Source organism: Aspergillus oryzae, chromosome 5 (assembly GCF_000184455.2).
Source record: "Aspergillus oryzae RIB40 DNA, chromosome 5".
NCBI lineage: Eukaryota > Fungi > Ascomycota > Eurotiomycetes > Eurotiales > Aspergillaceae > Aspergillus > Aspergillus oryzae.
This window is the reverse complement of record NC_036439.1, coordinates 3,737,987-3,755,822: the sequence shown is the minus strand read 5'-3', so window position 1 is coordinate 3,755,822 and position 17,836 is coordinate 3,737,987. Positions and strand designations below refer to the sequence as shown.

The window sequence follows — 17,836 nt, the reverse complement described above, 5'->3', positions numbered from 1 at the left end:
AGTATGTACTTATACTTACTACTTACCTCAACCAAACCTTACTATCAACTTACAAATAAATCTCTATAATACTTATCTTCTTCTCCCTTCTCTTCCTCTTTTTGGTAGTTCTTCTGCAGGGCTCCCAGGCCTTGCCAATAAGTACCGACCAAACCTCACAATAACCTTACAATACAAACCATCTCAACAAACCGTCTCTTCTTCCATCAAAAGCTCACTAAAAGCTACCTCACCATACTCTCATAAAACCTCCATACAACGACCTTATTCCTTGTACTCTTCCTCCTGGCAGCCCTTCATAAGGACTGCCAGGCAATGCCAATCAGTGTCGCCCAGGCGGCACCAACATCCTACACACTTGAAATACTTGTCTAAGGGTTTAACCTCGCGCAGCAGCCGGACTTGAAATATCTAAGAAGATGATAGAATTGTATATGTTGGTTGCTTCGGAACAGCCTTGAAAAAGATAGCCAGAGATGGAGCTTTCGAGGCTATTTACCTTTCTTAGATTGGTGTTGAGGATTCGAAGCAGTCCTGTCTCAAAGGTCCGCTTCTGCTTCCAACGCTGCCCTTTCTGGTGTATACACAAATCCGTGTATTCGTATGCTTTGTGCAAGCGCAAATATATATACATATATATATTAACAAGGTATAGATAGACCCATAATATCAGTACTGATCGAATTCGACCTTCTTAATGATGGTGCCTGATTTGCCAGGGATGAGGAGCTGACTGCAAATTGCAAGGACTTTGCTGTTGGGTTCCTCTATAGCCCATGACCGGGGAAGTAAAAGAAGAAAGAAACATCCTTGTCCCGTCTTTAACATGTCCACATCAATAAGATCCCTGCCATATATAGATACTATTGACAATGATTCGACCTCTTTATTTCCATGCCTGTCTCCTTGATCACTATAAAGAACCCAGACAGGCTCATACTTCAGCTGCTGTGCTCTGTGTATATGCCAGCTAGGGCAGTCATTCGGTCGGATTGCTTCCAGGAAAGGGAATAACGAGGCCAAAGACGGCATAGTATAGCCTGAAATGGAAAGTTGAGTAAATCATGAGTATGTATATCAATTAATGAATGAAAACCTACCATCAGGGCGATGAGTGACTCTCAATATTATTAATTCCAAGTCCTCAGTTTGCTTTGGCGGGTTGAAAAGTGCACCCAGTAGGGCATCGTTCGATTGAAATGATTCAGCAAGATAAAGTCGAAAGTCCATCTGCTGGGCACTGTTTTGCTTTAATACCCCTTCCAATGGTTATAGGTCGCTACATACCGTGCATATATTTGATCCTCAACTTGGCGTTTCTCATGTTTCTTTATCACTGATAGTGGGCGAGGATTCCGAGCACTAATGAGATAAGGCACCTTTGGAGAATGTATATGATATAGAAAATCATAGAGGACTATGTCATAAAATTCCCCCGGAAGTCTAAAATGATGATCTTCAATGTCACCATGTACAATCCCAATATCATACAATGCATCGACACGGCGAAGTCGATCTGTCAATAGAGATCCGTACCAGTCTACCTCGAACGAACCGAGTGGCAAGCTGTTGAGTCTCATAGAGAAGCCTTCCTTCAGATTTGACATTGAAGCATCACCAGTCGCAAGTATACGTCGGCAAGCTATATCTGGTTTGATAGCTTCCAGAACAACTGCTTGACGTCGTGGCTTATACCTTAGAGGAAATTTCGAGTTGTTGATATCAGTAAGCACTCCATAATATTGAGGGAAATATATTCTCCGTGACGGAGAACAGTGTTGATTGAGATGTTCAAGAGCTCTTGTCTCATTAAGAAAGGGGTCGAGATTTTGTTTCACATCCTCCACAGAGTGCTGCTTTGAGGGAATCCGTCTGAGCTGTGCTCTTGCTTCATCTTCACTGTAGTCTGAGAACTTGTGCGAAGTCAGCCCATGTGTAGAGGTCATGGACGAAAGCTTCTATTAACAGCCGCTTACAGTTTTAGCAACATATGTGGTTTTTGTATCTCCCGTCTTAACGTGTAACCAAAGGACTAAAATAGGACCCCTAAGTGCTGTGGCTGGTTGCGCTCGACCGCAAAATTTCCACTCTTTATCATTGTATGGAAAGCGTTTGAAGTGGCTCACATCATGGATTGCTTTATTGCTGTTGAAGGGCGGTTGATGTCCAGAGAAAAGTAATCGATCCACTCTTGAGGTTCTATATTCATGGTGAAACGCCTAAATAATCCGGAGAATGCGAAATTCGCGGTGCAGGTATACTGACACAGTGTTTCCGCATGAATATTAGTATATCGCAGTACAAATAACGATGTTAGTAGAGTAAGAGAGAAAGGGATGGGTTGCCACATGACTTAAGAACGATATCCGAGTCCGTGACCCTATCTAGTAGCATGGTATAGGTGTTAATTTTATGCATATGGGCGCTGGTCAGGTAACTATACTAATTAACTTATAATTAGTCTTGGCTCTTTATACTTACCAATTGCATCCTTGCAATCGGCGTCAACCGATTACTTAGAACACACAAACAACTTCAAGACCTCCATTACCCCTCCTTGCGCCGGTTATTCACACATGTCTTCTCTCGTTAAATCGGTTCTTAGTCTAAATGCCAGCTTAATAGATGAAGGATACAACGTGGGTGACGCTCCAGTAATTCATGGGAACCACCGCTTACATGCAAACAAGGTCCGTGGATGTACTGTATGGCATTTTGTCGGGGCGTGAATCTCCAAAATCCTACCAAAGGCTTGATATTGTTGTCTATAAGTGGAGCAATGACTCTCGTCCCTGGTGGTGATATAACGCCGAAATTCTATTCGTATATCAAGAACGAGCCATCTCTTTTGATAGGCAACGGTGCTGATATTGCCTTTGTCGTAGAGGGGGAAGACAAGACACACTGTGTGCGGACGGTAATTGAAACAGATGTTAAATTTGTTTAATAGGGCATCGGGCAATTACACCACTAAGGAAAAGAGGGTGGATCTGCGAGAATGTCATCTGGACGAAAAGTCTCGAGGATCTCAGTCATGCCTGAATAGTATCATCAATACATGCAGCTGGGAGAAAGTCATCTAGTACAGCATCTGGAGGGCTTGGAATTTCTTGGCCATGACCAGTAAATGCTTCATCCTGAGAATCATAGGGCCGAATGTGTCAAGATCTATATTCGCTGTTGGATGCATAACGGCTTGGGGCCCATAATTAGATGGCATGGTATGGTATTGGATGTATCTCCCGTTTGTTATCGTTTTCTTTCACTTTCCGAGGATGGGATTCTTCTACAGCATGGTTTAGATTCCCACTATTGAAGCCCAGATACCTACAACAGAGTATACCTAAGTATACCTACCCTAAGAAAACAACGCCGCAATCTCGTCCTCATACAACGCGAGAGTCTGCATTCTAGCAACACTACCTTTAATGGTCCGAATAAACGGCTTCTTCTCCGCTGCAACGATGACCCGCTCCGTAGAAAGTCTCACACAGTCATGAACCCGGGCATTTACCTTCTCAATATACGGCTGCAGACTAGAGATCAACTCCTCCTGAGTTTCTCCCTTCTCCGTCGAAAACAGCTCAACAATAAGCACAGGAGCAGGACGACCATAGCCACCGATCAAAGCAGATCTTACACGTGGATGTGCTTCGATTTCTGGTTCTAACAGCGAGGCGTGCAATCCATCCGCATGAGAGAGATAGACGTAATCATCAGTGCGGCCGATGATCTTCCAGAGACCCTTGTGAACTGGATGTTCTGTCCAGAGATCCTTGGTTTCGAAGCGGTCGATGTCTGGATATAACTTGAAAATCTGTTGTGGTGAGTCCCCCGGGCGACGAGTGAAGACTAGTTCGTAAAGGTCGTCAAGTCGTTTTTCGAATACCGCTCCTGCATAGTCTTGGAAGGAGATGTAATCCCATGCGTCGCGGTGATCGTGAATCTTAGTGAAGTAGCCACCAGCTTCTGTGCTGCCGATGCAGGGGACTATGCGGACGTGGGAGGCTAGCTGGTCCCCTGTCTTTTTCGAGAGGGGGGCGCCTGCGTAATGGACAAATTTCAGTTGGCGGAGAGCGTCTAGGCCAGGTGAAGTTTGGCAGAGCACATCGATTAGTGCCGGTGGTAAAAGGGCGCCTTCGACCTGGCCATATTGGAGGGTTTTCTTGATGATTTCTGCTGATGGCGGTACCGGCGGACCCACGACTGTGATCATGTGCAGAAAGGTCGGCATGCCGAGTGTCATTACGGTCCCCACGAACTGGGTGTACCTTGTTTAGTTACAGCAACTACAGAGTAATTGACGGTGGCGAGGGCTCACATGCAGTGATGGTACTGGCGTATACCACCTTCGGTAGGCATACTGGTGGATATAACCTAATTCAACATCCGGCAGTGACGCGGCAATATCAGGGAAAGTCATCATGCTATGAGTATAGGTAACGGGCTTCGGATAACCTAAACCAGCAGTCAGCAAGCATTCCAGTGGAGAAAGATCTGGATATGATGCATGTACGGACCTGTCGTGCCGGATGTGTGAAATACAAGCCAGGGATCGTCCTTTCCTTCCTCCCAAGTTTTGCCGTAACTGTAAGGCACAGCTTCGTCTTCCCGCATAAACTCGTCTATCTCTGGAACCTCAACAGCCTGAATACGTGGTGCCTCGCGTAGAATTGCATCCACTTGGCTTGCCATTGACGATGGTCGCAAATACACGGTACACCTCTTATTCTCGAGAATCCGTAGCTGCGCCTCAGCGGTTACCAAAGGAGATGGAAGAACCATCTATCACGAACTAGTTGTCAGCGATCGATGTTCCTCTTCCCCCAATATCTCAAGCTACATACCACTTTCTGGATCTTAGCAGCCGCAACAGCGAGAATAGGATATCGAAAGTCCTTAGGTCCCGCATAAGCGAAACATTGAAACGGCTCCGATGTTCCTGGCAGGTGTTCACCAAGCCACCGAGCGGCATGATTAGCTGCATTGTTCAGCTGCTGGAAGCTGATGTCCTTGAATCCGCGCGACAAGTCTTCGTTGTCAATGGGCACAGACACCCAAGTACTTTCTGGTCCATCTCGTGCCCGTGTCTCAACCACCGAGGCGAGGATTCTTTTTCCATGCTCGATGCCAGACAGGGGTAGTGGGATGGTTTGTGCCATGTTGTTTAGAGACCTTGAGGTGTGAGATGGAGAGTGAGTGAGTGAGTGAGGGCTTTTTCTCTCCCTCCAACCCCTGCTTATATAGTGTTTGTCTTTCGGACCCATGGCAAGGGACTACTCTGCCAGTTAGGCGTCCTACTATTCCTGCTGCTCGTATTGCCCGTCTACTCCCAATTCTACTTCATTGCCCCACCACTCCCGGGAAAAAACAACACCCTCGACCTCAATCCGTGGTACGACATCGGCCAGGACCTGAATATTACGTGGAACGGCACTCCCACCGACTACATCTCTATCGCCATCCACCAACGCCGTCCTACCAGAGACAAAGCCGAATTCATCCTCAGTCAGTTATAGTATCCCTTAGACAATCCAAATCCAAATCCCAGTTATATAGATAAATAAATGAATAAGATAACAAGTATCCATTCTAACCCGCAATACCAGAAAACGTCTCCGGTCTCACCCACTTCCCATGGACCATCACCACGAAAAAGAACCTAACCGAGTCCAAAGTTCCGAAAGGTCCAACCTTTACAACAAAGAATTTTTGCGCGAGACCCCTCTCCTACTTATGAAGCTGATGGCAAGAGTATGGAGAGAAATGCGTCATCCAAGCTACTGCGCCGAGGTTGGCTTAAGAGAGACTTATGGAACAATGGGATTGACATCAGTAGCTGCACTTTTACCCCTTTACGGAGTAGTAGGGTATTTCCACGTATTAAATGTTTTACGTGCTAATTAGATCTAATATCCCAAAGAATTAGTGCTTATCTCAAGATACAGTGTATACTATATAGTAAGCTCGGTCGTGATGGACCCGTGACCCTATAGGGCAACACCCAAAACGGTTAGTTTAATGAACCACTTCTAATCACATGACCACGCGTCACGCGCCGATATGGATATCCTGCGATCATCAGAACGGAATGAAACCCATCGATCAATCAATAATATCCACTCCACACTTTCTCTCCACCTAATCACTCGATACAACCCCAGTCTCTCCCCCAAACAACAATCCATCGCCTCAATCCCCACCAAACGAATCAAAAGACCAAAGGAAAGGAAAACAAAATGTCCCTCCAAACACCCCGCGTCCTCCCCGCCCACCTCCACGCCTTCCACCCCTCCAACGCAAACCCCCACGTCACAAACACCGTCCGTATACTGGGCACAGTAACAGCTCTCCGCGGCGACACGGCGACCATCACGTGTGGAGATAATGGAGACGTGACGCTGATCCTGAAGCCCGATTCGCATCTGCAGATGGGGAAGTTGGTCGAGGTTGTTGGGAAGGTGACTGATGTTGAGGGGCAGGTGAGTTTTCGACATATCCTACGGACTATAGCAGACGAGGTATGATCTCATGCTGACCGATGTGTACGAACAGGGTCTTGGAGTGAGGGTGTTGGGCAGCTTTGATTGGGGGAATCCCTCTGATTGCGGTATGTTGTTCCCTTCTTTCCTTGATAGGGAGCTTTGGCTGATGGTGGTTCTTTGACAGATTATAAGATTTACGAGAATGTTGTTAATGCGACACATCGGTTTAAATCGCTGTTCTATGAGTCGGCTGAGTAATTGGTTATTTTTCATGTCTTTTTTCTCTCTTGTTTTTTGATACCAGAGTGCATATGTTTGGGACTTGTCTCTAGACATAGGGGTGGCATATAAGCAGGATGGCGATGCAGTAAAATAGTGGCATTAGAAGAGCGTTGAATATTAATTATACTATCATGCTCTTGCATTATGGCTATTTTGTCCTGCCTCGTGTAGTGTAGTTAAGATGATTATATATTTAGGATGTATAACGTATATTAGACTAGTATTTGATTAGTAGCTTTTGACTACATCTACTTCAGAAACAGACAAGATTACTTCTTTCTTCGATTTATTTTGTATTTGTTATCTTTTGTTATCGTAATTCAAGACGAGTCAACTCGTCCTCGGTTTTTGAGGAGTTATAGTAATAGTAAAGTGTCGACGGCACATTCAGCAGTGCCTGATACATGCTAATCATGACTTGAACATGGAAGGGAGACTAAAAGACAGGACAATCCCAAGACCAACGGGGTACTCTCGGTACAGGTTCCAACCCACCAACGCCGTCGCTTGAAAAACACATCAAAAAGAAAGAAAAATGCAAAAGAAAGTCTCGGATGCTCATCACAATAAAAAGGTAACAGAAAAATAATAGTCAAGGGAACTCATGAAGCATTAGGCGTATTGTTTTGTGCTTGTTCTTTGTGGCTCGATCCCTCGGCCGACTTAGCCTTGACATTCAGGGCCATTACGTCGGTATCCAGGGCATCAGAGCTGAAAAATCCGGAGTCGAGGATGTTCGAATCAAGATTGAAAATATCAAAATGGTTTTCTTTATGGAGGTCCGAGTTGGATAGGAGCGCGTTGATGAGATTACCAGAATCATCATCTCCGTTATTCTGCTCTTCCTCAGATCCATTGGGCGAGACGTAGTCGGACGGCAACCAATCCGGCCAGTTGCTACTGGACGGGCATTTGGTTGGGTCAAAGCCGAACAAGGAGTCAGCGTTCGTGGCAGGAGCATCAGAGAAGATATCCACAATAACTTTATCCATTCCGCCGAATGCATCCGCACTGAAGGCATCGTCGGGGAGAGAGGGCAATTCAGGCATGTGAAGGCGCGACTGCTTGGGGGTTTTACCCTGGCGTGGCGATGATCCGGGGCTATTTTGGATGCGCTGGAGCCGTTGCGCGGTAAGTTTCGTGGGGGTGGTGTTGATGTCCTTCCGTACTTTAGACGACGAAGGTGAGTGACCCGGCAACGAAAGCGACTTTTCACCCAACACGCCGGTGCGAGGATTGCGCCGCCTTGGGGTAGGGCTGGTAGGCAGGTCTAGCTCAAAGCTCGGGCTCTCAAAGAGACAGTCTAGGTCAGAAGTGCCATTCTCTTTGTCCTGAGGTTGCTTGGCAGACTCGTGAGAAGCCACGCGAGGGCTACGGCGTGGGCTGTTCAGAACCGACTCGCCTAGAGCTTTCAAAGGGCCGCCCTCAGCCTGCGAATTAGGAAACAGAACTCTCCGTACAGATTTGGGAGTAAGACTATTCTCACCCGCCGTGGCAGAATTGCGACTCTCGAAATTCCTAGCAGGACTAGACTGGATAGCTCGCCTGAGGGCCTCGATCGCATTGTCCTCTTGCCAACGACTTCCCGCAGTGTCCGATGACTTCCGGGGTTCCAAACTGGTTGCGCGCCGCCGCTTGGACGGGGGTTCCTGGGAATCATCCTCGTTCTCGTTTTCATTGTTGTTGGTATCACGAGGGGTTATGCCGTCTTCTGCTGCCGGGGACGAGGCATCGGATGCGACGGGCGAGGAACCATCCACTTTGGTCAACTCAGCTCGACTTTGGCTCCTAGTTGCAGCACCATTGGTTGAAAGGGGGCCGCCTCCCCTGCGGTTCCTAGGTGGACGCTTCCTCTTACCATTTGAGGATTTGTTCCATTTGTTCTCTGGTCGCATGGACTTAAACTTGTGAAGCCAAAGGCCGCATGCTTTTTTCATGTCAGTATCAAGAGCGCAAATCAGTTAGCAAATCTTTATCACTTACGGTTGCAAAGAAGGACTTGAGCAAAGTCATTGTCGATGTCAGCGAGACTCTTCTTGTAGATCTTGAATTTGGTAACTTTGTCTTGATCATTCCGCTCGAGAGACTGCCAAAACAACATGCCCGAATCCTTCTTCATTTCATCGGCCTCTTGCTCATTCCCAATGATCTCCTTGGACCAGGCCCTACGCCATGTAGGGGTCTCGATCGCACCACAGTTTTCACAGTAAGGGGGAACCTGTCCATCGCGAATGCATTTATCGAGGCGTGCCTGAACCTGTCTTAATCTTCTCGCACCCGCCCCACTGCGGACTTTGCCGTCCTCTGCCACTCGCTGCGGAGCAGGGGTCTCTGCAGCGGTGAAATCACTCATTGGCCCAGCTGCCCAAGCGGAATTCTGGCCTTGAGATTGTGATGGCATAACGGGGTCACTTGCGGGAATTGCGCTTATTAGCTGCTCTATCTCACTCTGGGACATAGGAGCAGGGGCCAGAGGCTTAGGAGCCTGTCTAAAGCTTGCGCGTGAAGACGGCCTCGAGCCCGCAGCGCTAGCTGGTGCACGGGGAGGTGCGGGGGCTGATTCCTTCGCAGGTTGTCCTTGGGACTCATCGCCGACGACGGTATTCTCATTTCGGGTCTCCTGGTTCGGGCGAGCGCCAACAGGTGAACTGGCCTGCACTGCTGGGTGGTCTCTCCGCTTCTCACTGCCAGCGTCGTTCGTCACAGGCCTTGTGTAATCTTCTAACGGTGTGCCGATGTCTTCATCTAAAAGTTCTTCCATGCCACCACTCATGAATCCAGAATCAGGATCAGTGACCATAGGTGGGAGAACTGGGCTGGAGCGGGCTGCGAAGCTGCAGTCCAATACGGGGGGCGAGGATGGCATGCTGAATGAAGGCTCGAAAAGACCTTGGTAACGAGACTCTTCTGGAGAGTGCGTGTTGCATTCAATGGGAGTTTGGTCATCGCTAGCGTTATATGGGGACTCGTAGTTGTTGCTCTGGACGGACGATTCACGCAGAAGGCTCGGCATGGTGCGTGCCCGGCGAGGGAGGTCATTCGTATTGGAGATAGGGGTGGGTGGCCGAACCGGTTCTTCATGGGAATTCTGAGCAGCAGCGATGGCAGGATTGATTGGCGTGGGGCGGTGAATACGAACAGAAGCAGCTGTACTCGCCGCTACCCGCAGGGAGCTCGGCTGCCTCTCGATGTTGAAGTCTGACTTCCCAGGGCATTCCGCTCGATACAGCTTAGCTCGTTTCCGAGGTTGGGACTCTCCGGACTCCTCGCAACTACCGTAGCCCGACTGAATGGATTCCCTGCGGCTGGCATATCGAGACTGAATAGCGAAGTCTGAATCTCGCATAGAAGCACTAGAGGAGGGACGGATGATATCACTCTGCGCGCGGTCCAGACGGGGTTGTTGTGACTGCTGTTGTGTTGGTTGAGAAACCTGGTCCTGCTGATAAAGTGACCGTTGGCCCCCAGGAGTGGATACTCTGCTTCCAGCTGCCAAGGCAGACTGCGAAGGTGATACAGATCGATACCCATTTGCAGAGACAGGTGGAAATTCTCTTGGCGTCGAGCCCTCGCTGAGTAATTGATGAAAACGCTCAATTGCGGAGTGGTCCATAGGCGATTCCGTCCGTTCCGGTTGCTGGGTGATAGAGGGTGTCATCAAACCCGGGTTTTGACGCAAGAAATTGGTCCACGTCTGCGCATCGAATTCGTGGGGAATAACAGTGCTCAGCTCCCGATACTTCCGCATGCTTTCCAGGTATTCGCTCTGCATGACCGTGGGAACGGGCACTAACCGCAACTTCACCTCCAGTGTCTCCTGAGCACCCTTCGAGAACAATCCCAACACATTTTTGCAAACACGACCAGTGACCATGGTTTCCGATTGATGAGCTGGGGCATTTGGCGTGGTAGAAGCCGAAGCAAGAACCCATGATAGCATTCCCTGTCCAACCAAAGGCGTCTCATATTCGGAGTAATCGTAGGCATAAACGGTGTAGTCTTGTCCCAGTTTCGCAACCAACTCGGGGCTGCAATCAGACAAATAAGAATGAGTATAATCTCGATACTGGAAGTGAAACAACTAACCTGGCGGAGACAATGGCTTGAATACAAGTCTTCAGCTCGATGACCCCAATTTGTGTCTTCTCATCCAGGGCAGCAGTCTGGATATCCAGAAGATGAGGCCACCGAGCCAAGCAATTTGTCTTGCTGGCATCGTCAAATGTGTAAAGTACCTTCACTGTCGAATCGGAGCTCAATGGTTAGTATCCATGGTAGAATAAAGCAGAACAGGGAGGGCTCACGCCTCATAGGCCGGACGGAAATTCCGTCCTGAGATTCCATGCCACCAACTTGAGAGGAATAACCATAAGCAAGCTGGGGAATAAGTATTCAAATAAGAATATGTCAGAACGAGGTGAAGGTTCGTTTCAGGAGCGGACCGTGGGTTGAATTGGCAGGGTGGGAATGTCGAAACGTGACAAAGTTTTCAAAGGAGGGCTGTATAGGATTGAAGCAAGGCAGGGTCCGATCTATGTCACTTGCTTATCGGCTCGTGAAGTCTATCTAATCGGAGGTTGCGTCGACCAGGAGAATGCACTGGTATGTAGAGAATCAGGATAGCGGGGGTGGAATGATCTCTGGAATGCGGACGCGGGACTGAAGAAAGGGGTGAAGGGACATGCGGTAAGAGTCCTTAATAAGTAGAGGGGTGAGGAGATTGCAGGGATTATCGAGTCGGACTTGGAAAGTCACCGCGAGTCGTGAAGTAGGGGCGAGGAACTAGTGGGAGGTTGGAGAAGAAAAAGAAAAGACGCCTTGCATTTGAATGTCGAGAAGCTTTCAAGATCGCCGACATGAACCGTGTCGGACGCGACGTGACGCAGCCAATCGCGAACTGGGAAAAAAGCTCTGTCGCAAACACGGCAAACACGCGCGACACGTGATCCGCGACCCGCGCCAAGAGGCCGGAAGAGTCCAAGAAAGAGACAAAGCTGATAGTCCGATGGAAAGATAATCAAGACGTCCTCCAGCAGACCACCACACCACCTTTATATACCGCCAACATGTCGACCGACCCAAAGATCCAGTACTTACCCCTCTTTTCCTTGAGATCATGTGTCACTCCGTCATATATTCCACTTCATCATGGCGTGATCGTTAATCCTACCTGGTCAATCTGATGCTAACCATACCGTCTAATTCAACAGGGACCTGCTTAACAAGCCCAAGAGTGAGCTTACGTATGTTCTTCCCATCTTCTATCCGATCCTGTCCACTGGATACATCCACGCAGACTCCGGTCGCATACATCTATAGCCTCTAACACCCCATCTAGTGAATACGAGGTCTCCCTCGTCGAGGAACATGAGCTCACAGCTGGCCCCCTCTCCCTCCTCCAAACCGCCACTCGCACACACACCCAGGTCCTGATCGCCTGCCGTAGCAACCGTCGCCTGCTCGCTCGCGTGAAGGCGTTCGATCGCCACTGCAACATGGTGTTGGAGAACGTCAAGGAAATGTGGACAGAGAAGCCCAAGGGCGGTAAAGGCAAGGGTGTCAACAAGGATCGCTTCATCAGCAAGATGTAAGTGCCATGCGATTATCCCCCGCTTGAGGTACTTTGATGAGGGGCCTCCATATCTAACATATCACTCTAGGTTCCTGCGTGGTGACTCCGTCATCCTCGTTCTGCTCAGTTGATTTCGGGAATTCATTCTCAACCACGTGACATGCGCGACATGTTTGGCTTTTCTCTATCCAGTTATTGGAGTCGACAAAGACGGTCTATTTCTTGATATCGATACCCTGTCCTACGATTTCCGAAGTCTGCGATCCATAGTCGGAGATTCAATCACACGTACATCCTAAGCTCCCTTGGCGAGTAGAAAAGGGGATTCTATTTCTTCTCATGAGCTATCTCTTATGTCCGTTCTCCGTTGTTTTACTGTATCATGAAGGGACACATCTGGCGTTTTTCTGGTCCGTTTAGAAAAGTTAGAAAAGGAAAGAAAAGTCAGGTAGTCTGATTCGAGATCTTTCTCGAACTCAATAGGGGCAGATCGAGTGATCTCGATCGGCGGAAGAGGTGTGGACAGTAGCTTTCTGGATGTATAAATAGGGATTCTAATACAACCATTTAGCTACAATGCAATCAAATGCCCGCACTAGCAAAAGAAACCTACTGTCGCACTTCGTGTAGCTCGACTTTTTTATTATCCACGATTAGTCAAGAGTCTTACGCGAATGAAAGTATAAATAATAAATTCATCGAATTTATACACTATAGTAGATGATTGTAGCTAATTAAGGGCATAGATAAATCCCGCCATGAACACAGCACAAAACAGAACGCCTGCAATTGTCATGATGTCATTGATTAAAATTAGGGTGTTTCATGAGATGCAATATGTACCGCGAGGTTCGAGGAATCATGCTTGCTTTGGAATGGCTTCGACAAGCCCAGTGAAGAATTCGCTGAGTCCGTAAGCACCTGGGTCAGGGACCTTACCCACCCACTCGTCTTCACCACCCACATAGACAGACCGTCCCAAGCTGGCCTTCATGCTCTTCGTCGCTTCAGTTCCCTCTTGAGCAGCCTTAGCAGCAGCATGGACATCCTTAGTGTCGCGCAGAGTGGTACAGAAGGGAACAAGAGCATCGATCATAGTACGGTCACCAGGCTTGGCGGGGGTGTATTTTCCGAGGGCTCCGAGCGAGTATTTCAAGGCCTCGCCCCAGACTTCAGCTGTGGCAGGAGTCGATTTGCCCTTGTCTTGCTCCCGGAGACCGTGCACAAGTGCGTTCAAGAAGATGGCGTAGATGGCACCGGAAGTACCATCCATGGTGTTCTCCACAATGGTAACGATGCGGTTGACGGTTTTAACCACGTCTTCATCCAGGCTTGAGAAGTTGTCCTCAAGGAGTGCAAGAACAGCCTCGGCACCACGTTTCAAGCCAACACCACAGTCACCGTCTCCGACAATCGTATCGTAGCGAGTAACCGTCGGTTCGGCGTCAATGATGCGCCGGAGACCAGCTCCCAAGACTTTCCTGATAGTAGCAGGGTCCACTGTTGCGTTTCGTTAGCTTACATCCACGGGAATGGGCTATGGAAAGTTGGGACAAATTAAGCATACACTTGAGGTTACTAGGCTGTTGCTCAGCTAACTTGGTCTTCTTGAGCTCTACAGGAGCATCGGTGCGACGGTCCCAGGTGGAAGCTGGGATTGGAGCGGACCAACCAACTGCCTCAGCGGGAGCATCCAAAAGCTCAAGGAAAGACTTGCCAGCACCCAAGCCATTATCAGCGAGCTTCAACAGGGAAGCACTGAAGCCCAGCCCGTTGAGACTGGTCAGAAAAGTTCCTTGAATGACTCGTACGGGTTTGATGCTGTAGTCCCGCTCAAGCTGACGGTATACTTCATCGGTGATACCAGAGAGCTCCAGGCTGCTCACACCACCCAGGTTGTTAATCAGGAGCACGAACTCGTCGCCCGGTTCGCGTGTGATGAAAGCACGGTCGGGATCGTTGTGATCCAAGATTTGGAAAAGCATGGTCTTCACCAGCTCTGGCAAAGTGAATTTCATTCGATGAGATCCAGGTTCGTTGTGAATACCCATTCCAACTTCGACCTCCCCGACAGGAATAGTATCTTCAGAAGCAGGTCTGCCGGGAATGTGGACGTGCTCTAGAGAAGAGCCTACGGTTGCGAGCAGCGAGTTTGCCTGTTGAGCAACACGGTAGATTTCTTCGAGAGAAGCACTGGTTGTATGTCAGCATGAGGAACTTTTCTGTTACCGATGTACAAATATGCAACTTACCCAGTCTCAGCCAAGGCGCTGACGATTTTCAGGACGAGGATTCCGCCACCAATACCGCGGCGGCCAACTTTTCCGCCCTTCTTCTTGCCGACGCCAGCGTCGTCATTGATAGCAAAAAATTCAGTCTTGATTCCGGCGGCACGTGCCTTCTCGGCAGCCATACCGAAGTTGAGCACATCGCCGGTGTAGTTCATGGGGATGATGAGGACACCTTGCTCATTGTCAACACAGTCGAGAGCAGCTTTACGGATTTGTACGGCAGAGGGCGAGGCGAAGATCGTGCCAGCGACTGAAGCATCCAGGAATCCCTGGCCGACAAAGCCTGCGAAAGCCGGTTCGTGGCCAGAGCCACCGCCGGAAACAATCGCGACCTTCTTCTTTTTGAGCGAATCAGGGCGACGGAAAATGATCTTGTTCTCAGGGTCGAAAGCAAGAGAAGGGTTTGTGAGAGTCAAAGAATGGAGGGCGGTGACAACCAGATGGTTCGGGTCCGAGAAGAAGTGTTTGGCTGTGTTGCGTTAGTGCATCTGTCAATGCATATTTTCTGGGGTTTAGTTTTGTTTGTGGAGCCATGATGATCGTGGGTCTGATCGCGAGGGGGTGTATAAGACCCCAACGAGAAAAAACAAACAAGATGGGATAATTTTAGAAAAGTGGCTTGCAACGTACTTTGTGCAGACATGATGTATGATGTATGTAATTGCCTAATGCCTAATGATTTGCAGCAAACAACTGGAAATCGGAGTATGACGTCGATACCGGACTGGCTCGCCTTCGGATGTGGAGAAAAGACCGGAAGTCTTGGTGGTGAGGGAGACCAGGTGAAGATTGCGACAAAGAATACACTTGGCCAGGAGGGTATTCGTCTGCTTATAAGCGCCTCTTCCTCGCTAAGATTGTAGCGAAATTTGGTCGGGTTACTGTTTCTGGGCGAAATTCCTCCTAATTTAAGAGCCGGGATAATTCGCTAGGTTTTGCGCCGAGATGTATCACGAGTATAGTACTGGCGCAGAGGTTACAATCGCCCTATCGTCCGTGAGAGGCGGGGAAAAAGTGGAGAAGTTGCGTTCACTCGGGTCTAATATCTATCAGTCCAGAGGCTCTCATGCGTCGAAAAATAAAACCGGGGATCACAAGGATAGACTGGCATGTCATTTGCCAGTAGTACTCACAATATATTGGACAGGTGGAGAAAACCTAATAGGATCAGGATGAGGTAATCGTGAGTCTGAGAGTTATTCAAACAAAGTCGAGACGAATTGAGTAAGTCTGAAGAGGTAAGAGTCACTTGGAGGAGAGATGGAGGATAGGGGAATGGAAAATAATAACAATGATGGAAGATTGAGAGTGAAGGGAAGCGTTGTATACTTATACTGGGGAATGACTGTACTCAAGTACTAGCCAACAAGTTGTAACCCAGCGAACTCGTTGACGATGTTGTCAAACCTGTTTGTTCTTTTTTTTTTATTTTTTTTTTTTCAGTTCACATGGACAACGATTCCAGCAATGAGACCCATCAACCCCAGATAGGCAATGGAATAGTACTTCACGATAGTTCCAGCACATCGAGCGAGGCAGCTGTACCGAGGAGTACCTAATCGAGTAAGTACCTAAGAGGTCTAGCCCACTGCGAAGTATGTACGGAGCACTCCATACGTTGGTACCTGCGGACTCGTAATATTACACCAATTATACATTGTTCTCAGGCCTGCCCATAGTACTAATCAACTCCCCGCCGGCCGCCAAACCCCATGGGTCTGGAACCTTGGGCGACTTTTGAACGAACGCTTCGGATTACCATCTGTGGCATTCCCGCCTCGACCCCTCGTATGGGCCTTGGGGGTAGGCAAATCGCTTGGATCTTTCCGTTCGATGGATGCGGCTACGGCTTCCTCCGCGTATAATTTCTTTGTGGTCCAAAAATTGAAATTGATAATTGCCAGTTGTTACACTGACAAGCTTATCGAGTGGATGTCACAAGTGTCGGTCCATATCACCTTCCGGGTGCATCCACTAACTACATACCATGGTTACTACTATGTACTTACTATCAATTACAATACAAGATGTATGTACATACACTGTAGAAATGCCTGATAATTGAGATGATCTCCATACCTCCATTTATCAGCCCATCCTTACATAATCAAAAAGACTTCATCTTGATTCGAGTGAAAACATAATACATAAAAAAAATGAAAATAAAAATCTTTCAGCGCTCGTGATGTACATTCTCTGCTCATCCCTTACTCCCGCTGCCGATGAGCGCAAGAAGTATCCCAACGGATTGCACTCCACGTATATCGGCATGCGTCCAGCGACCCAGTATGCATTGTGGGATGCCCGAGGATCTACAGAGGACGCGGCAGGTACATACTATTGGAATTATGTCCTATTCTCTGCATGCATATGATGTACTTACTGTAAAGGTGGCTATCACGAGGCCATTTCACTATCAGATGGACAATTCGGGCAGAAAAAATACAGGGATGGGTCAATTGAGGAGTTCATACCTTCATGGTGTTGTCTTCTACGATTATAAGCGATCTGAAGAAAGAAACGGTAAAAAAAGGGACTAATTCATAACGAGAATAATTTCTAGAACGAATAGTTTCATTGTTGACCCTGTAGAGGGAACGACAAAAAGGGGAAAACGGCGCTAGAAACATCCCCAACATAAAAATCGATCATGGGACCTTAAAAAAAAAGCCTAGTTTCCCCGCTGTCAGATCTAATGGAAATCCACCAGCATGGTTGAAAAGCTCTAATCATTACCGCATTAGGAACTCCCAATGATAGGCGCGTACGTAGTCGTATACTAATCAAGCTGATCCCGAGTTCCATGAAGTGTTCCATTGAGGATTCCTCCTGATCGCCCGTCTCTCAGGGTTGAGATTGAGACAGGGAAGAGTTGCTGTGGGTATGAAGAAAAAGCGCAGTCATCCACGTGAACCCCAAAAGAGCCCAGACTGTTTTTTGATTATTCCGTTTCGTTTCATTACATCCGATGATACATAACATTTTACCATTTCCGGACCATCCCTCTGATTATGCTTATTTTTCTATTTATTCTCGGTGGCTCGTTCTCTCCCGAGTCTCGGTTTTCTCGGGCGAGAGTCGAAAGGTGTTGTGGTGATGCGTCGAGTGCAGTTTGTCTGCTGTCTTTGACTTTGCTTGCTCACCGTTTAGTACGCAATTATCTCATCATTCGTTCAATGATGATGACAACGATCATGGAGTCTTAA

General features: G+C 48.1%; 6 protein-coding genes across 6 annotated transcripts; 2 read left to right on the top strand and 4 right to left on the bottom strand.

The window, feature by feature from the left end:
- Positions 1–3,358: 3,358 nt before the first annotated feature.
- AO090120000401 (uncharacterized protein) lies at positions 3,359–4,234 on the bottom strand (the record flags this gene model as incomplete). Its single annotated transcript, XM_023237722.1, has 1 exon — positions 3,359–4,234. One exon carries the CDS (start codon positions 4,232–4,234, stop codon positions 3,359–3,361), a length of 876 nt encoding a protein of 291 aa, XP_023092521.1.
- Positions 4,235–4,470: 236 nt separating this feature from the next.
- Positions 4,471–5,267, bottom strand: AO090120000400 (uncharacterized protein; the record flags this gene model as incomplete). Its single annotated transcript, XM_001824064.3, has 2 exons — positions 4,471–4,785; positions 4,848–5,267. 2 exons carry the CDS (start codon positions 5,265–5,267, stop codon positions 4,471–4,473), a joined length of 735 nt encoding a protein of 244 aa, XP_001824116.3.
- A 972-nt stretch (positions 5,268–6,239) lies between these two features.
- On the top strand, positions 6,240–6,666 carry AO090120000399 (putative ssDNA binding protein Ssb3; the record flags this gene model as incomplete). Its single annotated transcript, XM_001824062.3, has 2 exons — positions 6,240–6,482; positions 6,556–6,666. The coding sequence occupies 2 exons, from the start codon at positions 6,240–6,242 to the stop codon at positions 6,664–6,666; spliced, it is 354 nt and encodes a 117-aa protein (XP_001824114.3).
- Positions 6,667–7,369: 703 nt separating this feature from the next.
- On the bottom strand, positions 7,370–11,111 carry AO090120000398 (putative GATA transcription factor (Ams2); the record flags this gene model as incomplete). Its single annotated transcript, XM_001824061.1, has 4 exons — positions 7,370–8,694; positions 8,751–10,795; positions 10,854–11,007; positions 11,072–11,111. The coding sequence occupies 4 exons, from the start codon at positions 11,109–11,111 to the stop codon at positions 7,370–7,372; spliced, it is 3,564 nt and encodes a 1,187-aa protein (XP_001824113.1).
- Positions 11,112–11,833: 722 nt separating this feature from the next.
- AO090120000397 (mRNA splicing protein SMD2) lies at positions 11,834–12,470 on the top strand (the record flags this gene model as incomplete). The annotated part of the gene is made up of 4 exons (XM_001824060.3): positions 11,834–11,856; positions 11,978–12,010; positions 12,106–12,354; positions 12,428–12,470. The coding sequence occupies 4 exons, from the start codon at positions 11,834–11,836 to the stop codon at positions 12,468–12,470; spliced, it is 348 nt and encodes a 115-aa protein (XP_001824112.1).
- Positions 12,471–13,198: 728 nt separating this feature from the next.
- On the bottom strand, positions 13,199–15,273 carry AO090120000396 (putative dihydroxyacetone kinase (DakA); the record flags this gene model as incomplete). Its single annotated transcript, XM_001824059.1, has 4 exons — positions 13,199–13,839; positions 13,907–14,532; positions 14,592–15,099; positions 15,261–15,273. 4 exons carry the CDS (start codon positions 15,271–15,273, stop codon positions 13,199–13,201), a joined length of 1,788 nt encoding a protein of 595 aa, XP_001824111.1.
- Positions 15,274–17,836: the final 2,563 nt, after the last annotated feature.